The 26,895-nt window shown below is 37.9% G+C and overlaps 1 protein-coding gene across 1 annotated transcript in view; it reads left to right on the top strand.

Moving 5' to 3' along the window:
- Positions 1-26,895, top strand: part of WDR27 (WD repeat domain 27) — a 156,965-nt gene that overhangs the window by 34,543 nt on the left and 95,527 nt on the right. Inside the window, exons 19-22 of the mRNA XM_072857728.1 lie at positions 3,141-3,238; positions 3,584-3,705; positions 13,577-13,674; positions 25,899-26,001. Of these exons, the coding sequence (XP_072713829.1) occupies positions 3,141-3,238; positions 3,584-3,705; positions 13,577-13,674; positions 25,899-26,001 (421 nt within the window). The remainder of the gene's footprint in view (positions 1-3,140; positions 3,239-3,583; positions 3,706-13,576; positions 13,675-25,898; positions 26,002-26,895) is intronic.

The raw sequence follows: 26,895 nt of genomic DNA, 5'->3' as shown, positions 1-26,895 counted from the left end.
ATTCACTTCACACTCCTTCATCTGTGCAGCATTTTCTAGGGCTTGTAGTGTTTTGTAATAGCTGAAAACAACTTCACAACTGTCTGTGACAGTGCGTTCATATTGGAAACCCTGCAACAAAGGAATTAGCTTTGCTAATGGCAGACTGTCAAATTTATCTATGGAAAGTGGCCAAATCTAAGATGGAATTCTTATTGTAGTTGTATATAATTTTACTTTCAGAACTTGCTTCTGATGGGGAGAATAAAATTCTTTTTTCTTTCCTTTTGAAGATTTATCTTATTTGTTATTATCTTCTTTTTTTTATTTACAAAGTAACCCTTGTTACTATTCATGGAAATCTGTTGATTTTCTGCAGAAAAAAGCACAGTTATTTTGTTAAATGTGCCTTCTTACTGATAAGTTGTAATATCTTTCAACAATCTAAAAAGCTTTTCCTTTGTGTGCTCTTCACACCTTTATCTTGATAAGCATTACAACACCTTCTGACCTTCACTAGATTAATTCCTCTGATTAATTCCTCAACAAGCTCTTTGTAAGATATATAACAATCTTTTCCATAGCAAACAGGAAATTATTTTAACTTAAAATGTAGATTGTGCACTTTTGCTTCCGTTTCAACATACATTTTTATTCTCAAATTCTGTTCTTATATGTTACAAGTGAGTGGCATTTAAGCTTTTGTCTTGTGTCTGTTTGAATTATATAACACCTTTCTTCCACACTCTGATCACCTACCTTCTGTGTTGCCTGTTAATTCTTAGTTTATGGAGGTATTATTAAAGCAATAAAAAGGTAACCCAAATTGTTATATAAACTTTAATCTCTAAGAGGCAAGAACTAATGTACAGTGTCCAGCTCAGAGTGTCCACAATGCCTGGCTGAATTTTAGTTGACTTGCACTTCGAATTGAATGTGTATAGGACATGTGGCAAATGCATTGTATCCAAAACATATAAGGTCTTAAATATAGTAAAATTCCTCTTTTTTTGCTAATGGGTACTCTTGTTCTAGTCTTTTTCCTCTATTACTTAGGTTCAGTTTCGTCCTAACTTGTATTTAATGAATGTCAGTTTACTGTGTTGATTGAAGATTTGCTTTCTAGGTGAAATTCTATCTGTGAAACACCCTGTGAGGTGTTTATCTATGTAGCAGACTGCTCTGCTGAAGAGAGATGCTTCAGCTAACTCAAAACAATTGTTCTTGCATTTGGGAGCAATCTGTTTCAGTAAGCCTCTTTAAGCAGGGTAAATTAGACCAGAGGAAGCTTCATGCTTCCTTCATTAGATTGTTCCTATTATCTCAGTCATCTTATTTAGTTAGCTTGCATATCTTTACCCCAAAAATGGAGATAAATCAGTTGTTCCTGAAGTCTACAGCAGTTTATTTTTGTAGTTTACTTGAATAAAATACTTCTGGAAACCACAGAATGTTCTTGGATTAAATTGCAAAACACTGTATTTTCCCTTCTGCTTCACCATCGCTGCTGAAGTAGCTCTAATGTCTACCTAGAAAAGCTCAGCAGATCATTGTTTGAGGGTGACAAAAAAAGGCAAAAGCAAATCATTAACCATTTTTCTTTTGAACTGATCCAGCTGATAAACATATTGCCTTTGTCAAATGATCTCAGTTTTGCAAACTTTTAGAATTGTTGGAAAGAAACAGTAATTATTCCTACAAGTGTGTCACACATGGACTTTTGTATTGTCATTAGACACATGCTAAAATGGAAGTATAATACTTACAGTTACATTGGAATTATTTTACTGCATAGAAGTGTCTGTATTTAGAATACAATGTAGACATTTTGAGTTATTGCGATGTGTTGACCTTCGCTGGCAGCTAAGCCCCCACCCAGTTGCTCACTCACTCTTCCCCAGTGGGATGCCCCAGTGGGATGGGGGTGAGAACTGGAAGGGCAAAGGTGAGGAAAACTTGTGGGATGAGAGAAAGACTGTTTAATAAGTGAAGAAAAAAGAAAAAAAACCCCAAGTGATGCAAAAGTAATCGCTCAGTAACTCCCACCAGCAGACCAATGCCCAGCGAGTCTCTGAGCAATGGCTACTTTAAAAAAACTCCTCCCCCTAGTTTTATTGCTGAGCTTGGCATTAGAAGTTATGGAATATCTCTCTGGATAATTCAGGTAAGTGGTTGTGGGTGTGTCCACACCTGACCTCTTGCCCTCCCCCACCCTACTCACTCTGGGGACACAGTGAGAAACACAGAATATCTTAATGCTGTGCAGACACTGTTCAGCAATAGCTAAATCCCTGGTGTGTTATCAACACTGTTTGGTCACAAATGTAAAACAGCACCATACAAGGTACTATGAAGAAAATTAACTCCACCCCAACCAGACCCAGTACAGTTCTTAATAACTCTATATTCCTTAGGTGACTTCTTCTATGGAAATCACACTCTTCTTGCCCAACATATCCATATCCATGGATGAATGTTTTCTGTTGACTTCGGTAGATTTAAGATCAGATCCATGTTGTCTGTGCTGATACATTTCAGTGAACAGAAAGATCTAATCAGACTGAATCACAACACGGTTCTGCGTTGTGTGATATAAATAAGTCTGAAGCCATTTTAGAGGGCTTGGCATGTCTGCAACATCTGCGTGGAGCTGGCAGATATCCCATAGGACCTTGAGGAGTCCAGTCTATGTTGGGAAGCTAGATTTCTTTGATAGTGTGTGATCAGCCCCTTGTTCTGTTCCCAAGTGGAAATTATTCTTTCCTCACTATTTTCTCCTCATCTTTTTCTTATTGCCCCTGTAATCAGCACATGAAATGCTATACTGAAACTAGTGGTATTTCTGGTTTTTGATCATAGGTGCCTGGCAGAATTTTTTTCTCTTCAACATTTTCAATACACGTACAGAATTATTCTAGTGTTTTGTGTTGATGGAAGATCTGTCTTAGGTATACGAATATCATGTTTATTTTCATCCAAATAAATTTTTTTACCAATTTTTTTAATAGAGTTCAGCAACAAGTCAAAAGCTCTGTGGCTTTAATTTTTAATAATGAAAGAAAGCATTTTGGTTTGCTTTGTGATTCCAATGGGATTTTACTGGTGGCCACAAATCATAACTTATTTAATTAACACTAGCATTCATTTGATGTTTTTTGCAGATACAAACAGAGAAGTGTTTGCAAATTGGTACAGAAATTTCCCATGGCTTCAACAGTGGAGATTACCAGCCTTTCAGCAGTAAATGATTTCTACTCTTGTATCCTTTGTATTTTTTTCTTTATAGTTTACTATAAAGTTTACTAAAAATACTATTATTTTCTTTATAGTTCTTTGGACTTCATGACATGGAAATAACTTTAGTTAAAGTAATTAGTATTTGATTCTTTACTACTCTTTTTCTATTAGAGTAAAAATGCTGTATTTTTTTGTGATATTGAACTTCAGCCTTGGACATACATTTTTTAGGACTGTAAGATTTTTGGTGCTGCTCATACTGCACTAAATACAACAGAGTCCTGATATCTATTTATCTGTCATTTTGTCTATATATATGCTTTTTTTCCTTTAGATCAGTTTAACTTTAACACAGAGAACTGTACAGATACTGTACTCACAGCTGGCAGCAACCGAGCATTGGAAGTTTTTGACCTCAATGCAGGCTGCAGCACAGCAGTGATACCAGAAGTTCATACTAGATCAGTCCATCAGATCTGCCAAAATAAGGTATATATTTTATTGACTTCTGTTTGTAGTACCACTACAAGTCCATCAACAAAGAAATTGGAGGCTTTTATATGTTGGGGAGGATGGACAAGGTCATAACTCTGTGTGATAAAGGCACCCACATCTCATTCGTTCTCCAGTGGAAAGCAGGGAGCAGTGAGAGTGACTGAACAAACTTGCTATTAGGGAAGTGTATATTACCCTTTGCCTTACTTGTGCCACACTGTAATACTGTAGTTCAGCAGGAACTTTTCCTTATGTAACTGTTCTCCTCTAAAGTTGAATCTGAAGTAATCTGATTTATTCTGAAACTTCAGAAACAGCAATAAAAAAAAAAAAAATTGCTCAGTACTGGAATAGACTAGATGACTTAAAAACCCTCATCCTTGCTCTTTTTTTTCACTTGAAGATTGATTTCAATGTTCAAAGGTTTTATGATACCGTACATGCTGGAATGCCTACTGCCTTAGGTTTGGTTGAGTATGGTTCTTCATTCCCAGTTGGAAAGTCCTTGCTTCTGTGGGTTTAAAACAGTTCCTTATTACTACTTTTGTATAACTCTCTGTGGGTTTTCCTGAGAGATGTGATCTGGTAAAACACTTAAAATCGTGCTAACTATTTCAGTACTATTTGTAACACATATAGGCTTAAAGTTCTGGCTTTTCTTTTTGCTTGGTCAGCTTAGTGGCTTCAGGTTATTTAATCAAGAAAAAATTTAAAGCTGTGGGCAAATATTCACTTAGGAAAAAACCTATAGGTATGTGGTATAGCAAAGAAAATTGACCATTTTTGGGGAAAATTATAGATCAAGGTTCTCTATTTTTTCAGTTATATAAAATTAATACTTTAGATAAGTCAATAGGAAAATTATACATCAACTATTTTGTTACAGTTGTATAGTCTAAAGCTGTTAGAGTAAATATAACTCTGCATTTACATTAAGATAATATGCTAAAATATTTTATAGACTTATAAAAATATGCAGAATGCTGTGTGTAAATTAAGTCCTGTTTAAAGTGTGAAACACATTGGGATCTAAGGTTAGCTAATGATGAGGCGTGGTGCAATAGAAGCAAATCTGTGGAGTGAAACAGTTGATGCTGAAGATCCAGTGCCTACACAACAAAATTTATGAAGGCTTTCCTTTGGACTAACCCTAGTCTTGTCACATGGACTGAATGATCATTAGTGATTGCAATATATACGTTCTTGAAGTGCATTTTCTGGTTTAGATTCATGCATATCAGTTCCCATGTTCCAAGACTGCTTTGTGATGCTACCTGGACAGCAGTAAGTGGGGACAATCAGGAGATTTGTTCTTTAAATAAATAAATAAATAAAATCTATTTAGAAGGTCTTGTAAAACACTAAAGAGGATATGTTCTAGTTAAGTGTGGGAGAAAACTGTTAGCAAATTATTAAATACATAGTATATTCTAGAAGCGTAGGTGAACAGCATGGCATTCTGTTGTTTCTGGTTTTGGACAGCAGCAGCTGTAAGCAAGTATATATAATTTGCAATGTAAAGACTTCAATTTTAAATTGTTCTTTTGGTCTGTTCTAGAGATTGTTTGCAAGAATTGGCAATGTGTGAAATTCATCTCAGCCTGCAGTGTACTTGATTAAGCTTATTATATCATTTGGAATATGTTCTCTTCACAGCAGACATTGTCTGATGTATAATAGAACAGTATTCTGAATCTTCCTCCAGAACGGTTTAGCAGGAAATATTACAAATATATATATATATATGTATATTCATAGAAAAGATTTGGCTGCACTGACTATTCTAAAGTACATCTCTTAGAATATGATGGGGTGGGACACCCATTTAATGGGTGTCTGTAATTCCTGTTTCCTTTTAGAATTTTAGTACTCTGAAAGTAAAAATATATTCAGAAGATAATAAGTATTGCTGTCTGTGTGACTTATTAATCAAGAAGCACAGACTGGGAGTGAAAATTAAATAAACTTGTCATATTACTTGTATGTGCATATAAACTGCTGCTAAATCAGTATTTCTGTAAAGATTATCTGCATGACACTACAGAATTTAGAATGCGCTATAGGGAAATGTTCAGAGCAACATTCAAACATTTAAATATCAGCTGAATCTAAGAACTGGTTGCCTTGCTCTTTTGTCTATTTTTGAAAATCTCTCTCTGTAGCCTATTAAATTAACGTAAAAGTATTCTGTCTCTCAAGAATCAAGAAACCCTTGTTTTGCTTATCAAAATCTTCAGTAATTGCAATGAAGCCAGAGTAGAATTCTTTATAGTTGCTCGTCTTGAAATCTGCCCAAAATATACTGGCTAAAATACGCCCCCCCCCCATTCTCTAATGACTGTAGGTGGTCAGAACCATCACTTTATGTTTAGTAGAGTGCAAATCCCTTGTTGCAGTGGCAGTTATCAGTATGATGAAGCCTTGATCCAGTAATGGTATGCTGAAGATGATAAACCACCCTACTGAATCATTACTTGCCACAGCTTATCTTTCTTTAGTAGGAATGTTTTGAATCTTCCTGACTGTAATTAGGTTGTAAAATCAGACTGTATCCTTGTCTGAGATATTCAATCTGCAGCCTCTGTACAGATGTAAGTACAGTTGTTGAAAACTTGTTCCTTATCTGAAGGTTGAATTATGCAAGGTAATCTCTGTGCTTGTTAACACTTTGTGAAATATTGCAGATGAATATAGAATATGTGCTCATACAGTGTACATATATAGAATAAGTACATGGAGTGTTTGCTATTGTAGGCTAGTATACTGCTGCAGTGGTCCTTCTTTTCAGGTGAGGTGTGAATGTGGTGGTGGTTCTGCCCATTCTTACTGACTCTTCTCCCTCTTCCCTGGTGACAAGAACAGTAGCAGCAACCAGATAGGGCTTCCAGTTTGTCTTCTGTCTTGTTACTCCTCGCCCTTTCTCACTGGCAACCTCTGTGATGACTACTCCCTCAAACTTCCTGACAGTTTGCTGGAGCTCCAGAATAACCAACCTATGGCTAAAGCCTGCTCCTCTGATCCTGTGCCACTTGGCCAGTTTACATCTCCAAACCTATTTCACCAGTTGAAGCTAGGCTGTATCTCTCTATATCGTTACAGGTGCTCTGCCTCTGCAGCTATGAGTCTTCACTTCTCCACCTCCTACAACCTCTTTCCTTTCTCCTCCTTCTCATACTTATTTCCCTCACTGTAGTAGTATCCTCCTCCCCTGCCCCATACTGTTCCAGTCATCCACAGCCATGTAGATTACTGTTGTTCCCAGAGCTCCTTTGCCCTGATTATGTCTTCTCTTCTCACCTCCTTGAACCTCAGTGTCTTGCAAGGGTCCAGAGGAGACAGATACAAGGACTGGAAGAAACTAGGTTTGGGGATGTAATGGCAATGAGGTAGGAGAAGGATGCAGGGAACTGAAGAGAGCAGCACCAGTAAAGCTCACTCCCAGAAGGCTGGGACTTCTGCTTTAGTACAAAGAATAATTCTAAACATCTTTAAATTAAATGCAGTAGCACAGTTAGAAAGTCTTCCCATTTTAAACTCAGCTTTTAATGCACAGGATTACTTCAGAAATGAAAAATTCAATAGTATAGAGCTGAAGAAAAATTATAAGAATTGCAAGGAAGCTGGGGAAAAAATAGTCATTACTGTGACTCAGAGCAGAGAGAAATGTAAGAAAAAAATCTTGGCTGGTAAACCTTTAAAGACAGTAGTTTCCATATTTGTACAAGGTAAGAAGCTGCCCTAAGTTGTTACATATTTATAGTGAGATGAAGAATAATGAATACAGTGAAAATATATCTGCACACTAGCATTGCATCATGATGGAAAGTATATATTGCTGTACTTAATCTTTCCTTCTTTATCTTTGTTAAGTGTAGGAATAGCCAAATATCTTAATACTACCCTGTTTGATTTGAAAACCTTAAACTGCAACAGTGGTTGAAAGTAAGGTATGTCTATATATACACATTGTATATATATGTATGCTAATAGATATATAAATATTTTCTCACTATACCTTTCCATCTATAGTATTTCAGTGACTTGATTGTGTTTTTGTGTTATGAATTTTTATTATTTTGTCAACATCAGGGAAAGGAAATCAGAGCAAGAATGTAGCAAGCATCTCTCAGATGGGAGACAGATATTCGGAAACATAAAAAGGCCATTTTAGAGCTAGACTTATGGGTCTGTGACAAATTTAAAGTATTGGATGAAGAAAAACAGTAGAAGGAAAAGAGGAAGCTGAGCAAAATCATAACAGAAAAAAACGCACCTTGGGAAGAAGTTGTACTGGGTAGTGTGCTTACTACCAGATTTTTGTTTATATTTGTATTACTTGTGGCACTTTGCTTCCCATTTGTCATCTAATTTAGATTAGTACAGTTATTTAGGATTTGATATATAAAGAACCCTTAGTCCTGGATGCCAAATAGTGCAACTCAGCTTACCAAAGTCCAGGAGAGGAAACCACAAAAGACATGCCTAGCTCTTGAAGCTCCATATATGATTAAAGCTTACACAATTAAATTGCTTGCAGAACTTTAGGCCTTATACTGCTTGCTTAGAACCTCTATAATCTTAAATGAGCATATTAATGTTTATTATTCCAAACCTCAGTGTATCTTTGTTTCCTTAAAAAACATTTTGGCACCAAATTCCCCTGAAGTGCTCGGGGCATACCATATAATGACGATACATATCTTGTCTTTCTTTGTATACAGGTTCTTCCAGCAGTAGCAAAACTAATTAAGCATCCTTTCTAAAGGATTTTAAGCCTGTGTCCTTAAATATCACCTTCCAAATCCACCACAATAACTCCGATTTGACTATTGTGTTCTTTATAACCTTCACCTCCCCATCACATGCACTTTCAGTTTTGTTCCCTATGTTCCCTAAACTCTCCTCCCCTATCACAACCTTATCTTCTTGTCATGTTCTTATTGCTAGTTAACTGAGAGGGATGCCATACTGCACACCTGTTCCAAATTACTCTTGTGTTGGCTGGTTAATGACTTGTCAAACAAAATCACTTTCCTTAATGGCTGTGCTGGTTTGAATTTCTGTGTGCTAATTACTCATTTACGTGTATCTTGTGGAAATGTAATTATCATAAGACCTTTATCTCTCTGTCAGATTGGATTTAAATAGTGAAGCAGGTTAAAAAAATTCTGCATGGGAATCAGCAGACAGTAGAGTTGCATAAACATCATTTCATCAGGAAACTGGGCTAAATACATGGTCCTGTGGAGATGTGGTGGTGATACTGGTTCATGTAATAGCTTACTTTTCAGAGTGTTTGCTTAGGAGCTGGGGGAGCGAGGTTCCTTGTTCTCCTCAGCCTGAGGAAACTGCTGGAAATCTCCCACTTTTCAGTGATAGGCTGGTGTTGAGGGACCCTCCACTCTTTTCCCTGAACCTGTGTCTGGTTTCCAGACCCAAGTGATGTCATTAAGCTCCTTCTGAGGCAATGAGCAAACGTTGCTCTTCTGGCTGTAGTAACTTCACCTCACTCTGATAAGTAGCCCTTAGCCATCTTATACCAAGCCTGACAAGGCAAATATCCTAACGTGATAATAATGGATTTACACTGCTGTAAGTTGTTTTATTCAACCAGTGATTTCCAACTTGATGATTTTGGTTTGATACATAAGATCACTAATGAAAATTGATTATCAATGATTACCAAAGTATTATGTGATTTTTCATGGTTCCATTGCTTTGCATACTAACTTTTAAGAAACATAGTAAAATGAATTGATTGAAATCTCGGAATTGTGTTCCTGTCTTTAGGAACAAGAGTTTAGGAACCTCTGAGATACAGAAATAGGTGGCAATTTGAGATCAGACCACAAAGATTCAGAGCCTTAGTGTTAGCAATACATTTGTAGTAATGCAAAACATATTCTTTGAACAGGAATCTATCAGTATTAACCACAAATATTTGGATGGTATTATGTTCTGCTAGCAAACACAATTATAGATTACATTCATTTTCAGAGAAACAACAAAGTTTCTAGTTTTCCACCCAGGCCCTTTTGTATCAAAATTCATTGGTCCCTTAATTAGGAAATGTACATGATGTGAAGGCTGAAAAATGTAACAGGAAACTCAGGTGTTTCAGTCAGTTAACTTTTTTCTAGCCATAGTGACAAACCTGTCTGAAGGTATGTGCTTGCCTGGAACATGTGGAGTATTTTCTGAGACATCTATTGATCAATGCCTTTAGCATAAGCCAGCTGCACTGTTTGGATGATATCAGTGGTGTTCATACGGATTTAGTGAATGGGATAGGAATTCTGTTGAACTATGTCCTTCTTGGGGCCAGATTTTATATGGAAGTTGCAATGTAGTTAGTCTAGAGAGAAGCTGAGAAGGGATTACAGTGGTGGATGAGGAAGATGATGGGGCATAGGCAAGCGATTTGTCTGTCAGAATGAAAGAATATAGTTTGAATAGTGTGTTGGAATATTCTACTGTTTGCATTAGATTCTCATAAATTATAGATTATCATAAATTAATGCACTATAAAAACACAAAGGGATAAATAAAATTCAGCTTGCCTATTATCCCGACCAGTATATATTTTCTTGTCTTCTGCAGCAATATTCAGTAGCAAATACAGTTTGAAGATACAAGTATAGCTTTATATTAGTAAAGTATATTACTGACAAAATGTCAGGGCAGGGAAGGAACAAAGGGATTACACTTCTTACCTGTATTACTGTTAGTGTATTCTAAAGTAAAGGAGTAGTGCATGATGTAAATGAGTATGTGTCTGTAGAACTTTTTGTATTGGACTCTGCAATCATTACTGACTGAAGAAAGGGATGATGAGTAAAAGTTTAAAAAACACAAAAAGAAAAGGTGCTCTGTAACTTTTAATGAATTGTATCCTTTGGACAACGACTGTCTTTCTCTTTTAAAATTACTCTTTTTTTATAGTTATACACAGCTAATGTGAGAATGTGTAGACTTTGTGGGGAAATCTGTTGCACAGTGCATTTTAGTTTATCTGTTAGAGTGGGCTGTGGTAATCCTTCCTTTAGGAAGTAAACCTGCTTAAAGCAAAGTAAGTGAAAGCTCCTATAGTCTTTTTAATGCTGAGTGCCCCACTTTGTCTTGTTGTTTGGGGAATTCTATTGACTAAATACTAGAGCATTTTCCAGCTATACACCAGTTTTCATAACAAATAGAAGATTCCTGGCAGTCAAACACTAATTGCAAGAAATGGCCTTGAGGTTTGTGTGATGTATTCAGACAAATCAAGAATGTGAATAGTGGGGAAAGCAAAGAAGGAGTTTTAACTGTTTATATTTAGTTCCCTGGAGGAAGGAGTTTGTAGCCATCAAAAAGGCCAGGATTTGCCAATGTGGATGTTAAAAAATCAGAGGTTTAAAGATAGACTGGATTTAATTATTTAAAGGTACGAAGCCAAAATCAGTCCTGTTACGAATGAATGCAATTGCTACTGAAGTCTATTGAAAGTATGCCCGTTTATGCCAGGGCTAAACATGGCTTATAATTAAAAGTTGGACTACTCTGGTTGTCTGTATTATGTAGTTTGACTTTATCAAGATAGTTAATTCCTTAAGGTTTTATAGTTGTACTTTTCTTGTTTCTCATGTAGATGAAATTATATTTACAATCTGAAGAAAGTGACTTTAAACTAGAAATTGCTAGAATGTTCCCAGCTTGCATTATTTTCTGCTTTAATGTGAACATATTTTTAACTGAATAGTCATTCTCTGAATGATACAGACTTCTAATTAACTGATGGAATTTACGATTGGACATAGACCATTTTACATTTCTATAACTGATTGATATTTTGGGTATGTCTATGAGAAAGCATAAAATATTTGGTTTGTCTTGACAACATGAAACTTCCTTGACATGAAGCTGAGCAATATTAATGCCTGGTATGGTTTGTTGCCTCCAGTAATAAGAAAGTCTTGAATGAAGATAGAAAATATAATCTGAACCTTCCTTTAAGGATCTGGGAAAGTATTGAGGTTGTACTGCTTTTAAAGGGTTTTGATGATGGTAATCTCAACCTTTCTTTGAAGACCTTGTAATGACTGCAAACAGATGTGAACTTAAGGTAGGGCACATTACAGGGAGAGGCTTTTGGAATGATAGTTTTTGAAGGGTCATCTTCTGAAGAAATGATGAATAGCAACCATATAGGATAGGTCCAGGAAGTTTGTGTGAACTGAATCTTGTTGGCTATGCAAAGCTAAATAGTGCTTCTGAAGTTCTGACAAAAAATTGTTAGGAATCCAATAGCCCAATGGAGTTGAGGCTTCCATAGCTCCCTGCTCCTGGGTCCAACAAGTAGTGAGGCTAAGCTTGTATACGCAGTTGGCACATGTATGCATATACACCCAGCTGGCCATGCAGATCAACAGAGACACAAACACTCAGCACTCACACAAACACAAACATCACCAACAGCCTCATCCTCTTCCCCTCTTTGGCTGATTAGGATGAAGGTCCATTAGTGGGAAATATATACATAAATACAATGTGTATCACTCCAGAAGCTGGATTTAGACACAAACTATCCAGTAGCTGGCCTTGGATCTCTGCAGTCCCCAGCTGCTGGCACCTGGGCATGTGAACCCATGTCTCTCTGGCAGTTGGCCTGGACCCTGGTTCCTCTGGTAGCCAGCTCCTCTGGATGCTTCACTCCTCAAGACACATACACATACCTGGCTCCCAAGCCACTTCACCTACTTGCCAACTAGTCCAGCCTGAAGTTTGCTAGTGATCACATGCTGGCTTATGCACCCTCACTTGCCCCTCACTTGCTCCAGTTGTTTGGACCACAAACACTCGGTCCAACTTTAGTTGCTGGCATTTAATTTCACTCACTCCAGTCTCTCCAGTTCTTGGCACTAAGACCAACAGGCTGTCTGATCTATGGCCCCACTCCAGTTGGTGGCACCCAGACCCTCACTCACTCCAGGATACACAGGCCTCTTGTGGTCCCCTATTCAGTTGCTGACTTAGACCTCCATATACACGTATGCTGATAGAGTAGAGAGTCCCTTCACCCAGGAAAATCGTTAGAAATAGAGTTCAATAGGAAGACAGGAAAGGCTGTGCTAATCAGGTGCAGGGCATGGCCAAATGCACTGATCAGCAGTCTGTTTACACACAACTGGCTCATTTTATTCCCTTTCCCCTCTATTTTCCCACAATTGTTCCTCCACAAACCACTTTGATCCCTCCCTTTCCCCACCCTTCTGTCCTCTCCTAAACATCCCATAATGTTTTGTGCAATCACAAAATAATCTTCCCCTACATCCCGTAATGGATCCCATACCCTGATAGGTAGTAATACCCATCAGTCTGTGAGATGACCCAGAGAGCCTCTCCTTTTGACTCATCATGGTGGGTGTCACCACCGGACCAAGGGGCTCATGGCTGTCCTGGGACAACACAGGAGAGGAGTCAAGGCAGTGCTCCATTTCTTTGACTGGGTTATGGGGGTTCCTCCACATGCCAACTTTCCTCTGCGGTCCTTTGTGTGTGTGCAGACAAGCTTTTTATCACATAACCTAACAAACATTTATTGTTTATTTTTTAAATGGACTAAAGTCTTCACTGAGAGGATGGTCGGTCACTGGAACAGGCTCCCCAGGGAAGTGGTCACAGCACTGAGCCTGTCAGAGTTCAAGGAGCGTCTGGAAGATGCTCTTAGTCATATGGTTTAGTTTTAGGTAGTCCTGCGAGGAGCAGAGAGTTGGACTTGATGATCCCTATAGGTCCCTTCCAACTCAAGATATTCTATGATTCTGTGATTCTATAAATGTGTAGCACCATGAGAATAGTTATCTGAAACTGATTTCATATTTTACAGGGGTCATCATTCAGCACTCAGCAACCCAAAGCTTACAATCTTTTCATGACCACAGCTGCAGGTGATGGCATCAAACTGTGGGATTTAAGAACACTGAGGTAAGGCTGAATTAGGTATCTTGGAATAAAAAGCCATGCTTTATCTTTATTCAGAATTGTCATACTTGCTGTGATATACCAGTAGAAATTTGGATGTGGAATCAGATCTACAGTCAAGCCTTTAAAAAAGAAAATTAAAGGCTAATTGTAATTTACTAATTTTAAGAGACAAACAAAATGGTGGTTCCTCAGTTGTAGTTAGTTATGTGGAAGCCATTAAATGGTCAAGATTTATCACCCATGTCTTGCCTACCTTTATAGATTTAACTGTATGTATAAAATAGTATATTGAACTGAATGCTAATGGTATTTCCGAAATAGCATGTCATTACTGCTAAAGGAGGTAAAATTTATGATCCAGCTTTTAAAATACAAATGTAATTGTAACAACTTTATTACAAATCATATATGTAGTGCTATAAATTTGCATAATATGTTATCATAAACTCAGAATAAAATGCTACACTTTTTCTAAAAACTTTTCAGTGTTGTACTTGGGAAAGCTGTGGGACAAAGGGATAGAGTGGTAGGGAGGGAACATTGCTCAGGAAAGGAAATACTTGGGGCAATCTGTTGTGCAGGCTAAAAGAATTATGTTTAAAAGGGGTTTGGACAGGGATGATGTTTAAGTTTTAAAGAATAATTTCATATTTAATTTGTGTGTAAATATTTGTTTACATAACAAATATTTATTGAAAGATGTAACATAATTTTTCTAGTACTGAATTTTCTATTTAGGAAATGCTTAATGATCCTTTCATTTATTTCCATCTTTCTGTGGTAAGAATACATTAAACCTATAGGGGGCATATATGTTCTTGCCAAAAGCTTTGCTGTATTATCTGCACTGAATGTCAGAAAGTAATGAAACTAGAGACTGCTGGGGTTGCAATATGTTACCTTCTTATGTTTTTCTAATAAGCTGCTCAAACTGTGTTGCTGAAGAGTAATGAAAAAGTAAAAAGCTTTTCACAGATCACTTATCTGTCTCTTTGTTTCTAATACTAATATAAGTAGAGCAGGTGAATGGTAAAATAGTTAAAGTGTAAAATCTGGGCAATCAATTAAATAAATATGTCCTGGGAAGAGGGGAATAATTTATGTATGTTCTTTCTTTATATTTAATTTGGCAAAGTCGTTGTATCCTAGTGTCCACTGAGTTCTATTAGCCAAACTTCAAAAAAGTAATTCAAGTCCTTAATGACACATACTTTAAGGGTGCTTATTAGGTATTATGTATATGTGTGTGTTTGTTACACATTACACAGTGATCAATGGTAGTAACTGTTGTGGAGAAGAAATAGAGAAAATAAATCATTATTTTTCACTTGCTAGTAACTTTCAGGAAAAAACCTCCAATTTTTTAAAATTAAATTTTCTCTCATTGCTCAGACCAAAGATTGAGTCTTCAGTATTTTAAAAATCTATTCTTGAGTTCTCATAAGGAAGAAAATTGTTCACTTTTTCCTAATGTGTTCACCAGGTGTTTTTCACATAAATAAATTTGAAATGGCTAAGTTTGGAAAGCTCTATCTAAACTTGGAACAAGCCTCCACTGAAGTGTTAGGTCTACTATACAGTTACACAGACTGAAAACTTTTGCTTTTTTTTTGTTCATAGGTCTTGTCCAATCAAATCCAGTCCATCCCTTGCACTGTTGGGTGCTTACAGGAGAGATTAGTTCCTAAACAATCTTATGGTGGGCCAGTACCTTTAATCTCTTAAAGCTGTTGATTTGTAAAGTTGGTGCATCAGCCATTACTGTGTTTTGAATGGTCCCTCTGGAATGACCTCTCTTTATTTCTGCTTTGGGTTTGCCAGAATAGGGTTTGTTTAGTGAAATCTTTGTCCAGTGTTTTTGAAATATAGCAAAGGTAAGTCCACCTTCTCGTTTATACTGTTTGCAGTGTTGTGGGTAGTAACACTAACTGCAAGATCTCAACTTTATTGTTTGTTGATTTTGTTCTAAATATTTGGCCTAGACATTCACAGTGAAAACTGTTTTGCTCTTGTTTAATCTGCTTGTTGCCCTTAAAGAGTTCTATCCATTATTACTTTATTTAATAATACTGTAAAGTATGAAATTCTGGTTAAATAGGAAAAAAACCTCCAGCCTGGTGCTCTTGAAAGCTGCAGTTGAAAGCATGGGAAATAATTTTCAGAGTAACTCTGCACAATTTCCCTGGGACTGTTAGTTGTTTCTTTTATTCAATCTCTGATGATGGTTCCTTTTTTTATTATTCTGACATGCATTCCTTTTCTCATAATTGACTGAGGAATCATAGCAGAATGCACAGGTTCTTTTTTGATCTTTGCTTAGAGTAAATCTTCAGACATGTTATCCTGGCCTGCAGCTTTATAGGTTTTGAATATTTATTTTTTTGCTGAGTTCCACAAGATTTTTTCCATTCAATCTGTATTACAAAACTACATTTTTTTCCCAGTGAACATTAATTTAACTTGTCTTTTCTGTTGTTCTTCAAGTTGATGAGAGTATTTTGCATCTTCCATTTTCATCATCCTTACTGGATAAAAGCTGTGAATGTGAAGCTCTTTCACTATTGATGATCTGGAGGCATTCCAAGATTGCCTCAGAGAGTGCCAGAAAGTCTTATGGGTTCCTCTGAAGGTGGTACAAGAAAGGGCATTTTACCTTTCTGATGTTGTCAGCCAAGCTCAGACAGCCAGGTCATCTTGCCAATAAATGAGGGAATATTGGACACTGCTAGTGACTTTTGGATTTACTCAGACTCTTGCTTCATTTGCTTTGAAATGCATGGATTTGTAAAGTTTCATCTGAAGATTTTGAATATTTTTGTACTTCTCCTGCATTCTCCTCATTTATAACTGTAGCTAAGAAAAGCTCCAATCTACAAAGCAGACTTATGAATAAAGAACCAAGGAGAATAGATCTTTTTGGAAGAAGAACCAACTCTGGCTCCTCTTCTTCCAGGTTAGGATAATGAACTATAAGGCTTTATGAATACTTGCATTAGGGTAGGATAATGACCTCTGACCAGCTTCCAAGACATTGTGAAGAGTAATTTAAGTCTATCTTGTCTAAAAGAATGGCTACTTAGAGAACGAGTAAAAATACTTTCTCTTGGGACCAAGGTGGAAGCAGTGAACACAGGAGTTAGACTGAGGTGCAATTGGAATCTGAATGAGAAAAACATTACGGTTACCATCTTCAGGATTACCAAGAAAGACAAACATTTAATGATCAGACAAACACTTAATGATCAGGAGGTACAAAAGGTTGATGCATGCTTACATTTTTGGAAGGAGTTTACGTGTTCTTTATGATGAAACATTGTAGACTCTTAAGTGTCCGTAAGACACAAGAAACTTTACCATTCTACCTCCTTCTGCTGTCTCTCTGTTGAATGCATTTTAGAGACATCACAAGTCCTTCTGAAGTCACAAATCTAGCAATGATTCATAGGGATCTGTACCTATTGTCTCCACCACTTAATTTTAATTTTTTGGGAAAGTCTGGGTTGGAATGCCACAAGTTGGTGAGTCCTATAGATCGCCCAGGCTAGATATATCAGAAAATTCCAATACATTAAGCCTCCTTATCTGCCAATCCTGCCTGGTTTTAGTGACTATGTTCATGAACATATAGGGCAGTGAGAGACAGATGTATTTTGGCATCCCAGTGCTGTAAAAGCAATGCATAGAAAGAGTGTAGGAACTTAGGAATTAAGGAAAATTCCATTCCCTTACACAGTAAACCCATAACAACCCAAAATGGCAGACTAGACTAAATACCAGCTGCTTTAATATGTTCATATGTCACTTAAGTTTCACATGACAGTATTTAATTTTGTTTTACCAGTCTGGATCCCTTCAATTTCTCATTTCCTCCCACCTGTAGATTAGATAATTCTGTGCATGAAAACATCCAGAAGAAAGGAAGTTTCTTCCATTCATTATGTTAGGAGAAAACTATCAATTAAAAGTGTTGCCCTCTTCACTTTGTTAAATGCATTTACAATATTGACTAAACACTTGTAACACCAGCTCACATTCACTGTCAAAGTTACATGAATACCCTCATCTTCCTGACTGGCTGATACTGAGAAAAATCAGCTGTCCAGATTTCTGCAGCAGTTTGCTGTTTTCCTTGCATGATTCATTCCAAAGAGTCACCTTCCTAAGAGAGGTCCTAGAATGTAAACTAGTGTAAGCTTTTCTTCCCCAAACAAGATTTCAGATCTTCTGCAAAGATTTTAGGCATTGATGTGGACCTTCCTTGCTCATCAGTAAAATGTGGCTAAAGTCTTGGTGCAGTAAAGCTTCATCCTTCTTTGTGATGCTAATTGTATGGCCTGGCTTTGTCTCAGCTTTTCAGATGTATCTTTACTCAAGTTACAGACTGCACTGTGAGGGCCCTGAGTGCAACACTGGGCCTTAATTGCCCTGACCAGCCCTGGACCCCCACCCATGCACTCTCTGCTCCTTGCTTCAGGCACTCCATTTAAGCTCAGGCCTGGACATTCAGTCCTTGCCTGAACTGTTTTGTCAGTGTACCTGTCTCAAATCCTGCCTCCAGCCTTGTTTTCTGCAAGGACCTTGACCTACCTTGTAGGTAGTTTGCCTTGAGTTCTGTGTCCAGTGGACCCATGTTGCAGTCTTGCCTCCAGCCCTGTATCTGGCTCCATCTCCTGCTGCTCCTGACTGGACTCCCGGAATGAACCCTGGACCTGGTTCATCACCTCACCTTTTCTGGGACTGTCAGTGGACCTTGTTATCAGCACATTACTCTGCCCACCCTGCTAATGGTGGGATATAATGGTGGATAGATATGGTGGGATGGTGCCCTGGTCGGTGAGGACACCATGATCACCATTGGCTTCTCACTCATTTTCCCTTTTGTGGCAGCCCTGCTCTTGCTGCACTCTGACATGCATATTCACTATTATATTTATTTCTCACATAAGGTGCATAGGTCTGCAAAATGCACACTAAGGAATGCCTTGTGATGTTTTTATTTTTGTTTCTGTTCCAAAAAGAAGTGCTGATATGTTGGTCCTGGTAATTATCAAGCATGTGATCCAGGTAGTTAATTGGAACCCAAAAGCTGATTAATGTTCTAAGCAATACTCCTAACTTGGAAAGAATTCCTTCCACTTCTCAAAGGGATAGTAACATAGGTTGTATATAAACAGCTCTGTAATGTATTATATGAACAGATTAAGATAATGCAAGGTCAATACCTCTGTGCAGGGAAGCCATGCACTGATGAATTTGCTAGATTGTGAGCACAATCAGCATATGAATATGCTGATCACTCAAGCTAGGTGAATAATTAAATAAAGATTTACTGATTTTGCAGAGGTTATCCCATAGAAACGTTTTTGAGTTAGTGAAGAGCTGCTCAGGTCTTTTCGTGTTCTAAGACATGAAAAAATACTCTGTCTCTGCTCTTATCAGCCATTGCCTTCCTTTTGAAGGAAGAACACCTGCATTAACAGCAGACTTCTTAATCTAAGACACTTAGTGTTTGGCAGAATATGAGATGAAACAAGGCACAAATTGTCTTTGTAGCTGCTGCTTGGGTGTTTTTTATATGTCACCATACAATACCTATTCAGTAATTGTTCCTATCTCTAGCTGACTGAAAAGACCTAATTTCTATAAATTTCTGAGGAAAAGGGCCTTCAGAAAGGGCAAGAAGGAGGATGCAGGGAACTACAGGCTGGTCAGCCTCACCTCAATCCCTGAAAAGGTGATGGAGCAGTTAATCCTGGAAACTATTTCCAGGCACATAAATGACAAGGAATCAATCGGGAGTAGTCAGCATGGATTCACCAAGGGGAAGTCATACTTGACCAATTTGATGAACATCTATAATAAAATTACTGGCTTGGTAGATGAGGGGAGAGCAGTGGCTATTGTCTACTGTGACTTCAGTAAGGCTTTCCACACTGTCTCCCATAAGATCCTCATAGAGAAGCTGATGAAGTATGGGCTGGATGAGCAGACAGTGAGGAGGGTTGAAAACTTCCTGAATGGGAACCTCAGAGGGTGGTGATCAGTGGCATGAAGTCTAGTCAGAGGCCAGTAACTAATAGTGTATCCCCGGGATCAGTACTGGTTCCAATGCTGTTCAACATCTTCATTAACTATCTGGATGATGGGGCAGAGTGTAGCAAGTTTGCTGGCAACACAAAACTGGAAGGAGTGTCTGATACACTGGAGGGTTGTGCTGCCATCCAGAAAGACCTCAACAGTCTGGGGAAATGGGCTGACAGGAACCTCATGAAGTTCAACAAGGGGAAGTGCAAAGTCCCCTTGGCACCAACTGCAACCCCCAGACACCAGTGTATGTTGGAGGGATGACTAGCTGAAAAGCAGCTTTGCAGAAAAGGACCTGGGGGTCCTGGTGAACACCAAATTGAGTATGAGCCAGCAATGTACCCTTGCAGCAAAGAAGACCAATGGTGTCTTGAGCTGCATCAGGATGAGTGTTGCCAGGAGGTTGAGGGAGGTGATGCTTCCCCTCTGTTTAGCATTGGTGAAGCCACACTGGCTCTATGTGAGCAGGGAGGTTGGATAAGACAACCTTCAGAGCTGCCTTCCAACCTCAACCATGATGTGACTGTGATTCTATGAAATTAGCATTTGTTCTTCTCTACTTGCCACAGAAATACAGAGATGGCAAACTTTCTGGGACAACTGATGTAATGTTGAATGAGAAGGATGGACAATAACAGCTGAAAGTGAGAATTAATTTAGAAGGAAGGAATGGGACAGTTGTGCTGTGCTGTCAGATGTGCTCGTTATCTACCCAGAGGTGGGGAGAGCAGGGAAAACTTATTACTGCTCAATTTAGAGGTCTGGGCTGCTACTATGGTAGGTGTGGGGAGGTAGATGTGACAGCTGCTAGATTACTGTTGCAGGCAATGAGATTGGCAGGGGCAAGGGGTTGGGAGGAGCTCCCAACCACCACCGCACTAACACCTTTGGTGGCAGGAGCAGCCTGCCTCTGACTCACACTCTGAACAGTTGAGGAATAGAAGTTCAGCTGCTCTAATGCTGTTTGCCACTGAAATAACCATTCCTCATGTCTTTCTGGAAAAAAGCCAGCGGGTGCTTATTGGACCACAGTGAAGATATTTGAAGAATATTGGACTACTTGGACATACTGAACTTCTGCAGAATACTGAGATGCATGATAATGCTTTGATGCACGATCCCAGGGAAAATCAGTTTCACCCTCTTTCAGCCCCTGAAAAGATTTGCCAATTGTATAAAGATAGTTTTAGACATTAAGGTAAAATATCCAACTAGTATTATGATTCTGTGCAACTAGATCATAAGCTCCACGGCAACATATTTTAGTTGAATTCCTGCAGCCACATGGAACTCATCTCATACATTTTCTAACAATTACACTTTGAGAGCCTTACAGTCAGACATACAGTTTGAATGAATGGCCCTTCAATTTTCAGATACTTTTCAGTTTGCATCTTCACTGTGAACTAACTGCTTGACATCATCCTGAGCAAGATACACATATACACATACTTAGAATTTGATTACTTCTTGGTCTCTTCTGAATGTGAGGGCCCCATGATTTTCTACCTTTTTTTCCTTGGAGCTTTGAGTCTTGTTTTCTGGATTCTGAGGGAAAAAGGGATAAAGCAGTGGTTGGAGTTCCTCCAAGTTTGGGACTGGGGATGCATGAACGTATACAGGATGGGGAACACGTGGTCCCTGCTGGATGCTGTTGGTAAAAACATACTGAGCTCCTATGTGAAGGGCTTGGTGTGTGTTTAAAATGAAACCCATGTGTACAGAATATCTAAGGTAGCTACTACTACTGTCAAGTTATACTGGGATTTCGTAGAGCCTCAATGGATCTGCTGGTACTGAAGGTTCTCTGAACAAATGCCAGAGCACTGAGACAAAGTAATAGAATACAAGGAAAATTGGTTAAAAAAAAGAAAACTTTGGTTTGCAGTAAAGATATTTTTTTAATGCAGGAAGTAGAATGAGCGAGCCTTATTTATGAGAGTATTCCCTGATTTATAAAGACATGCACCACTCTGGTATCTTTCTCTTACAAAGACAGAAAACATGTTACATTTTTTTTCTAATATTCTGCAAGTTGTTTGCAACATAAAAAGATACGTATTTTGGAATGTAGACTAAAAGCTGTACAAAGGAGAACATAGGGAAAACTTGGCTGTTTGCTGTCCCATGCAATTACCAGATGTTTGTCATGGTAACCCCTGAAAAGCTCCAACCAGAAAAGCATTCTTAGGAGGCTGGACAGCAAGCCAGCTGGCCACGTAAAGCTTGCAATATCCAAAATAAGTTTGATCACCACCTGTTGCTACTTAAAAAAAAAGAAAACAGGAGGTAAAAAAAAAAGCCTCAAATAAGACAACTCCTAGAATAAGCTAAAATTGTACACATAGTATCTATCTATTTATTCTAGGATTTTTTATCCACTTTTTTCCGTTGCTCTGATACCTGGAGATATCTGGAGTTAATAGACTGCATAACAAAGTTTCTACCAGATTCTGTGGAAAGTTTAATCAGAATCAGTTTTTAAAAATGTCTTTTTAGAGGAGGATTTTGAGGGGGTGAGGAAGTAGCTATACTTGTAATAGAACATACATTCTGATTATAATGGAAAAGTTGAAAAGGAAAACAATTAATAAAACAGAATCCAGGATGTTAGTTATTACTGTGTCCGTATTAGCACATGGAAAAGTGGCACTGTCCTATGACTTGGACATTGCTTGATATTGCTGGGTATAGCAGAGCAAAGATCAGTGAAAACCTTTAAATCCTGTTAGTTCTTATGCATCCATTTATAGGTGGAGTAATTGAGTTATTGGTCACAGATGCAGAGGAGTCAAATTCTTTTGAAAGGAAGTTGTTTGCAGTGATTTATTAGGAGACTTATGTGAAGAAGAAACACCTCATTAAGGAAATTAGCTTTTACAGGCCCTGAGACTGAGGTCTTAAACGCTGAGAACTAGTCCTGATGGCCAGTGCTCTATTTAAGGAAGAATGGTGATCCTGAAGGCATATTCAGGAGGGACAGAGGATATATGAATTTTGTTTATTTTTCTCACGAGGAAATTTCTTTCACGGGATGCTGTTGTATCTTACAAGTATAAGATTAAAAAGGAACCTTTTCTTCAAACATTTCTACAAACATTATCCATATGTGATAATGAGAAAAGGCACTGAGAAGGACTGTATTTTTGGGGGAATTCTGAAATTCACAAACAAAGCAACTGGGACTCCAGCAGAGACAAGAAAAAACATGATTGAGGCTGAGTTGTGGGAGAGATCTACTCTACACAATGAATAATGTTTGGTAGGAGCCTAACTGATGGCAAAATCTTGCAATGCCACATCTGACTGTGAAGGGGAACAGCAGACAGATGAAACACATCATGCTTCATTTTTATTTCTGTCTAAGATATTTGAAGGAAAGACTTGCCCAAAGTTACAATAATGCCTTTGCTGCTTAATCACAGAGTCACATAATGATTAAGGTTGGAAGGCATCTTTGGAGGTCATATTGTCCAACTCCCCTGCTCAAGCAGGGTCACCTACAACTGGTTGTCCAGGACCATATCCAGATGGCTTTTGAGTATCTCCAAGGAGGAAGATTGTACAACCTCTCTGGGCAACCTGTGCTAGTGCTCAGTCACCCTCACAGTAAAAAAGTGTTTCCTGATGTTCAGACAGAGCCTCCTGTACTTCAATGTTTGCCCATTGCCTCTTGTCCTGTCTTTGGGCACCACTGGAAAGATCCCACCTCTGTCTTCTTTAAAGCCTGCCTTCAGCTCATTGATGGCTGATATTATTGCGAGGCCACTCTCAATTATCTTCAAAAGACCATGGTGATCAGGAGAGGCGTCTGAGAACTGAAGGAAAGTAAATGCCACGCCTATCTTCAAAATGGACAAGAAGAAGATCCCAGGGAACGACAGACTGTTCAGCCTCACCTTGATCCCTGGGAAGGTGATGAAACAACTAATTCTGGAAACCATTTCCAGTGACTGAGCACTGGCACAGGTTGCCCAGTGAGGCTGTGGAGTTTCACACTTTGGAGATATTCAAAAGCCATCTGGACACGGTCCTTGGCAACTAACTGTAGGTGAGCAGGGAAGTTGGACAAGATGACCTCCACAGGTGCCTTCCAACTTCAATCATACGATACTGTGAAAGCTGTGGTATGGAAAGCATGTGCTACCCTTTATGTTTTCTGTTAAGTTACCTTCCAAAAAGTAAAGTTCTTTGAAAGTATAAATCAAATATGTATTCTGTGACTTGTCCTCCATTGCCTAACCTTTGGAGTTATATATGTTAGAATGCTGCATGTGAGAGGAGACTGAGGTAGCTAGTATTCTCCTTTACTGTCAATAGGAAGCTTGAATAGAGGCAAGTTATTCAATGGCCCAAATGCAGCTATTAGTTATTGAAAGTCTCTGAATATTCATGCAAGAGCTATGTGCAAACTGAAGTTGAAGAATGTTTTTACATCTTAGTCACAGTAATTGTCTTTATAAGTTACTTCTCTTTGAACTGTTGTGTTCTCTTAAATTGGGTTATTTGCAACAGTTTTAGGGTAGAACTAGCCTGAGGTGATAGGTCTGGTTACTGTATACTCAAAATGTCCATTGATATCAGTAGTTTTGTTATACAGAAATTCAGCCAAATGTATACTTTCTTTGAAAGTTCAGAGTTAGGCTCTAAAATTATGTATTTTCATGCATTCAAAAGTGTCTTTTTTATGCTTTACTACGTGATAGCCATTGGATCAGTCACAAAGTAATATTTTTGTTTAAGTATGCCTGTTTCACCTGGGTGAACAAAATCAACTTGGGATTCAGTGCATTCTTACACATACGTGCATATCTAAAAGAGAACAACATGGTTTAAAATTTAGAGATTTCTGCACATGGGTTCAGTCAATTGAATTAACACAGCGTCTGTGATTTCACTGGCCAGGAAAAAGTGTATATCACAGGTGTTGGCAGATGTTACTCTTTCAAATTTGTTCCTGGATCTAGCATACATAAAAAAAAGGAATGCGTGACAGCTGTATTACGGTGAAGTATATGAATTTGTTTTGTAAGGAGAAGGGCAGGTTGATAACATTCATAATAAAGGCAAAAGAAGAATACAGGTTATTATAAGTCTGTTTTGAAATGATACCTCGTGGGTATAAAAATAAAGCTCTGAAATGAGGTATACATATGTAAATAATTGATAATTCTGAATGGGGTTGAAACTTGTATTAAAATGTCTTTTAACACTGAAGCAACTCTAAATACTACTTTTTTCCTTAGTTTTGAGGTGACTACAAAGCTATCACAGTTCTTTACAATGATGCATTTTTTTAGATGTATATTAACCTTCATCTCATTAAAAAACATTATTCTTTTTAAATGGGCCAAGTGCGCTCAGCTATCAAAAACTTACTCCACAATGCTACCTTGCAATATTAACATGAAAAGTAGGAAATTAATTTCTTGTGTTAAATTTAAATACATTCCTTCCTTTAGACTGTATTAACACACATAGGTAAGAAGTTATCTATAGTTGTAGGGTAGATAGCTAGATTTATCAGTTTGGTGTGTCATTTGGATATTGCCTTTCTTGAATTTACAAGATACAATAGATTAATGCATGGAGTAGGAATGTAAATAGAGCAACACAGTTTAAATACCCAGATTTGAGTATAAGAGAAGCAAGCAACAATTATTTGTGTTATGATTCCGCATACTGGGACTTCATTTGATATAAATTACTTGAGGGAGATTTCTAAAGCTTCACAGAGCAGACTGGCTTTCACAACGCCCTCCCCTTAATGCAGGGGAGTTTGGCTTTCCCTGCTGAGATGGCTAACTAGGGGTAGCTTAATGGCAGGCATCACAGCTCCTAATTTCTAAATGCTAATGATGTTTCTATCTTTGTAAACTAAACAAGGCCAAAGCATGGTTTTGGGCATTGTCCTGGGGTAGTTTTGTGTGCTCATTTTATTTTTAGTTGTTAGTATTCTTTAATGTCTTTCATTTTGGTCAAAATCCTACTGCAGAGATATTTAAAACTTAATTTGTGGATTTGTCTTGGCAAATTTGTAGACTAAGAAAAATGGATGAGACTTCAGCAGGATTTCATGAAAATGGCAGTAAAAGAGCTGGTTTTTAGTTGGTGTTAATAAGACTGAAATTTCTCTGAAGGTGTGAACGTCGTTTTGAAGGGCACAGTAGCCGCTGCTATCCATGCGGAATTGCAGTATCTCCATGTGGACGGTTTATAGCCAGTGGATCAGATGACAAATGTGTAAGTAATGTTTTTGCTTATTTTCCTCCTAAACTATAGGAGCTACTCATATTGTACACAAAGCAGACTTTTTGTGCATGTTTCTAGGATTCAGCTTAATGTGCAAAACTGAGGTCTATTATACTTTCATATACTTAATTTATACGTAGCAGGTATATATGATTACTGATCAGTATGTTCTTTATTTTGCCTGAAAAATCCCTGAACAACCAAATCTTAGCGCTCAAAGTAATTGTTAAAAGCTTGTTTCTAGAAGTTTTCATAGTGCTTGACTCTGAATTGTCACATGCCATCAAAGACAAGAAGAATGGTATCCCCTGTAGCACAGCTTTATGTAGTGTGTACATATTTGACCACTAGGAACTATGTAGCCACTACACATTGATTTACTTAAGCTTGCAAATACAGGGTGATGGACTGTTCATTACTGGTTTCTTATGAACCAGTCAGCTGAATACAAACTGAAAACTCATTCAGTTGTAATTAGAACTTTTCATAATTCAGGGTGTAACTTTGATTGTATGCGTTTCCTCCCCAGATAGGTTCTTTTCTCATTCAATGTCAACAGTATTTAAATTATTACACTTAGCAAAGAGTCCTGAGTAAAAGTGTATTACTGCCTTTTGAGTATGCACCTAATTTTAATTCAGTAAGCCCTGCATTGTTGGCACAATGTTTTTCTTGGTGTTTGCTGAGAGATAGATGATTGCTAGCTTGTAGTATAGGCCTTTGAAATTGTGCTGGGGTGGGGTTCATTGTAAACACATGCTTTCAAAACAGTTGGGTAGGAAAGCTGTTTAACTTTCTTCTAAGTCTTTGTAGGTGACTCATCAGGACTATGACACAGGGTTTCTGGTCAACTTCAAATTCAGAACAAGAGGAATTTACTGTTGT

The sequence above is a fragment of the Ciconia boyciana genome, chromosome 3 (assembly GCF_034638445.1).
Source record: "Ciconia boyciana chromosome 3, ASM3463844v1, whole genome shotgun sequence".
Classification (NCBI taxonomy): domain Eukaryota; kingdom Metazoa; phylum Chordata; class Aves; order Ciconiiformes; family Ciconiidae; genus Ciconia; species Ciconia boyciana.
The sequence above is the reverse complement of the archived record's forward strand: the minus strand, read 5'-3'. Positions and strand labels throughout refer to the sequence as shown.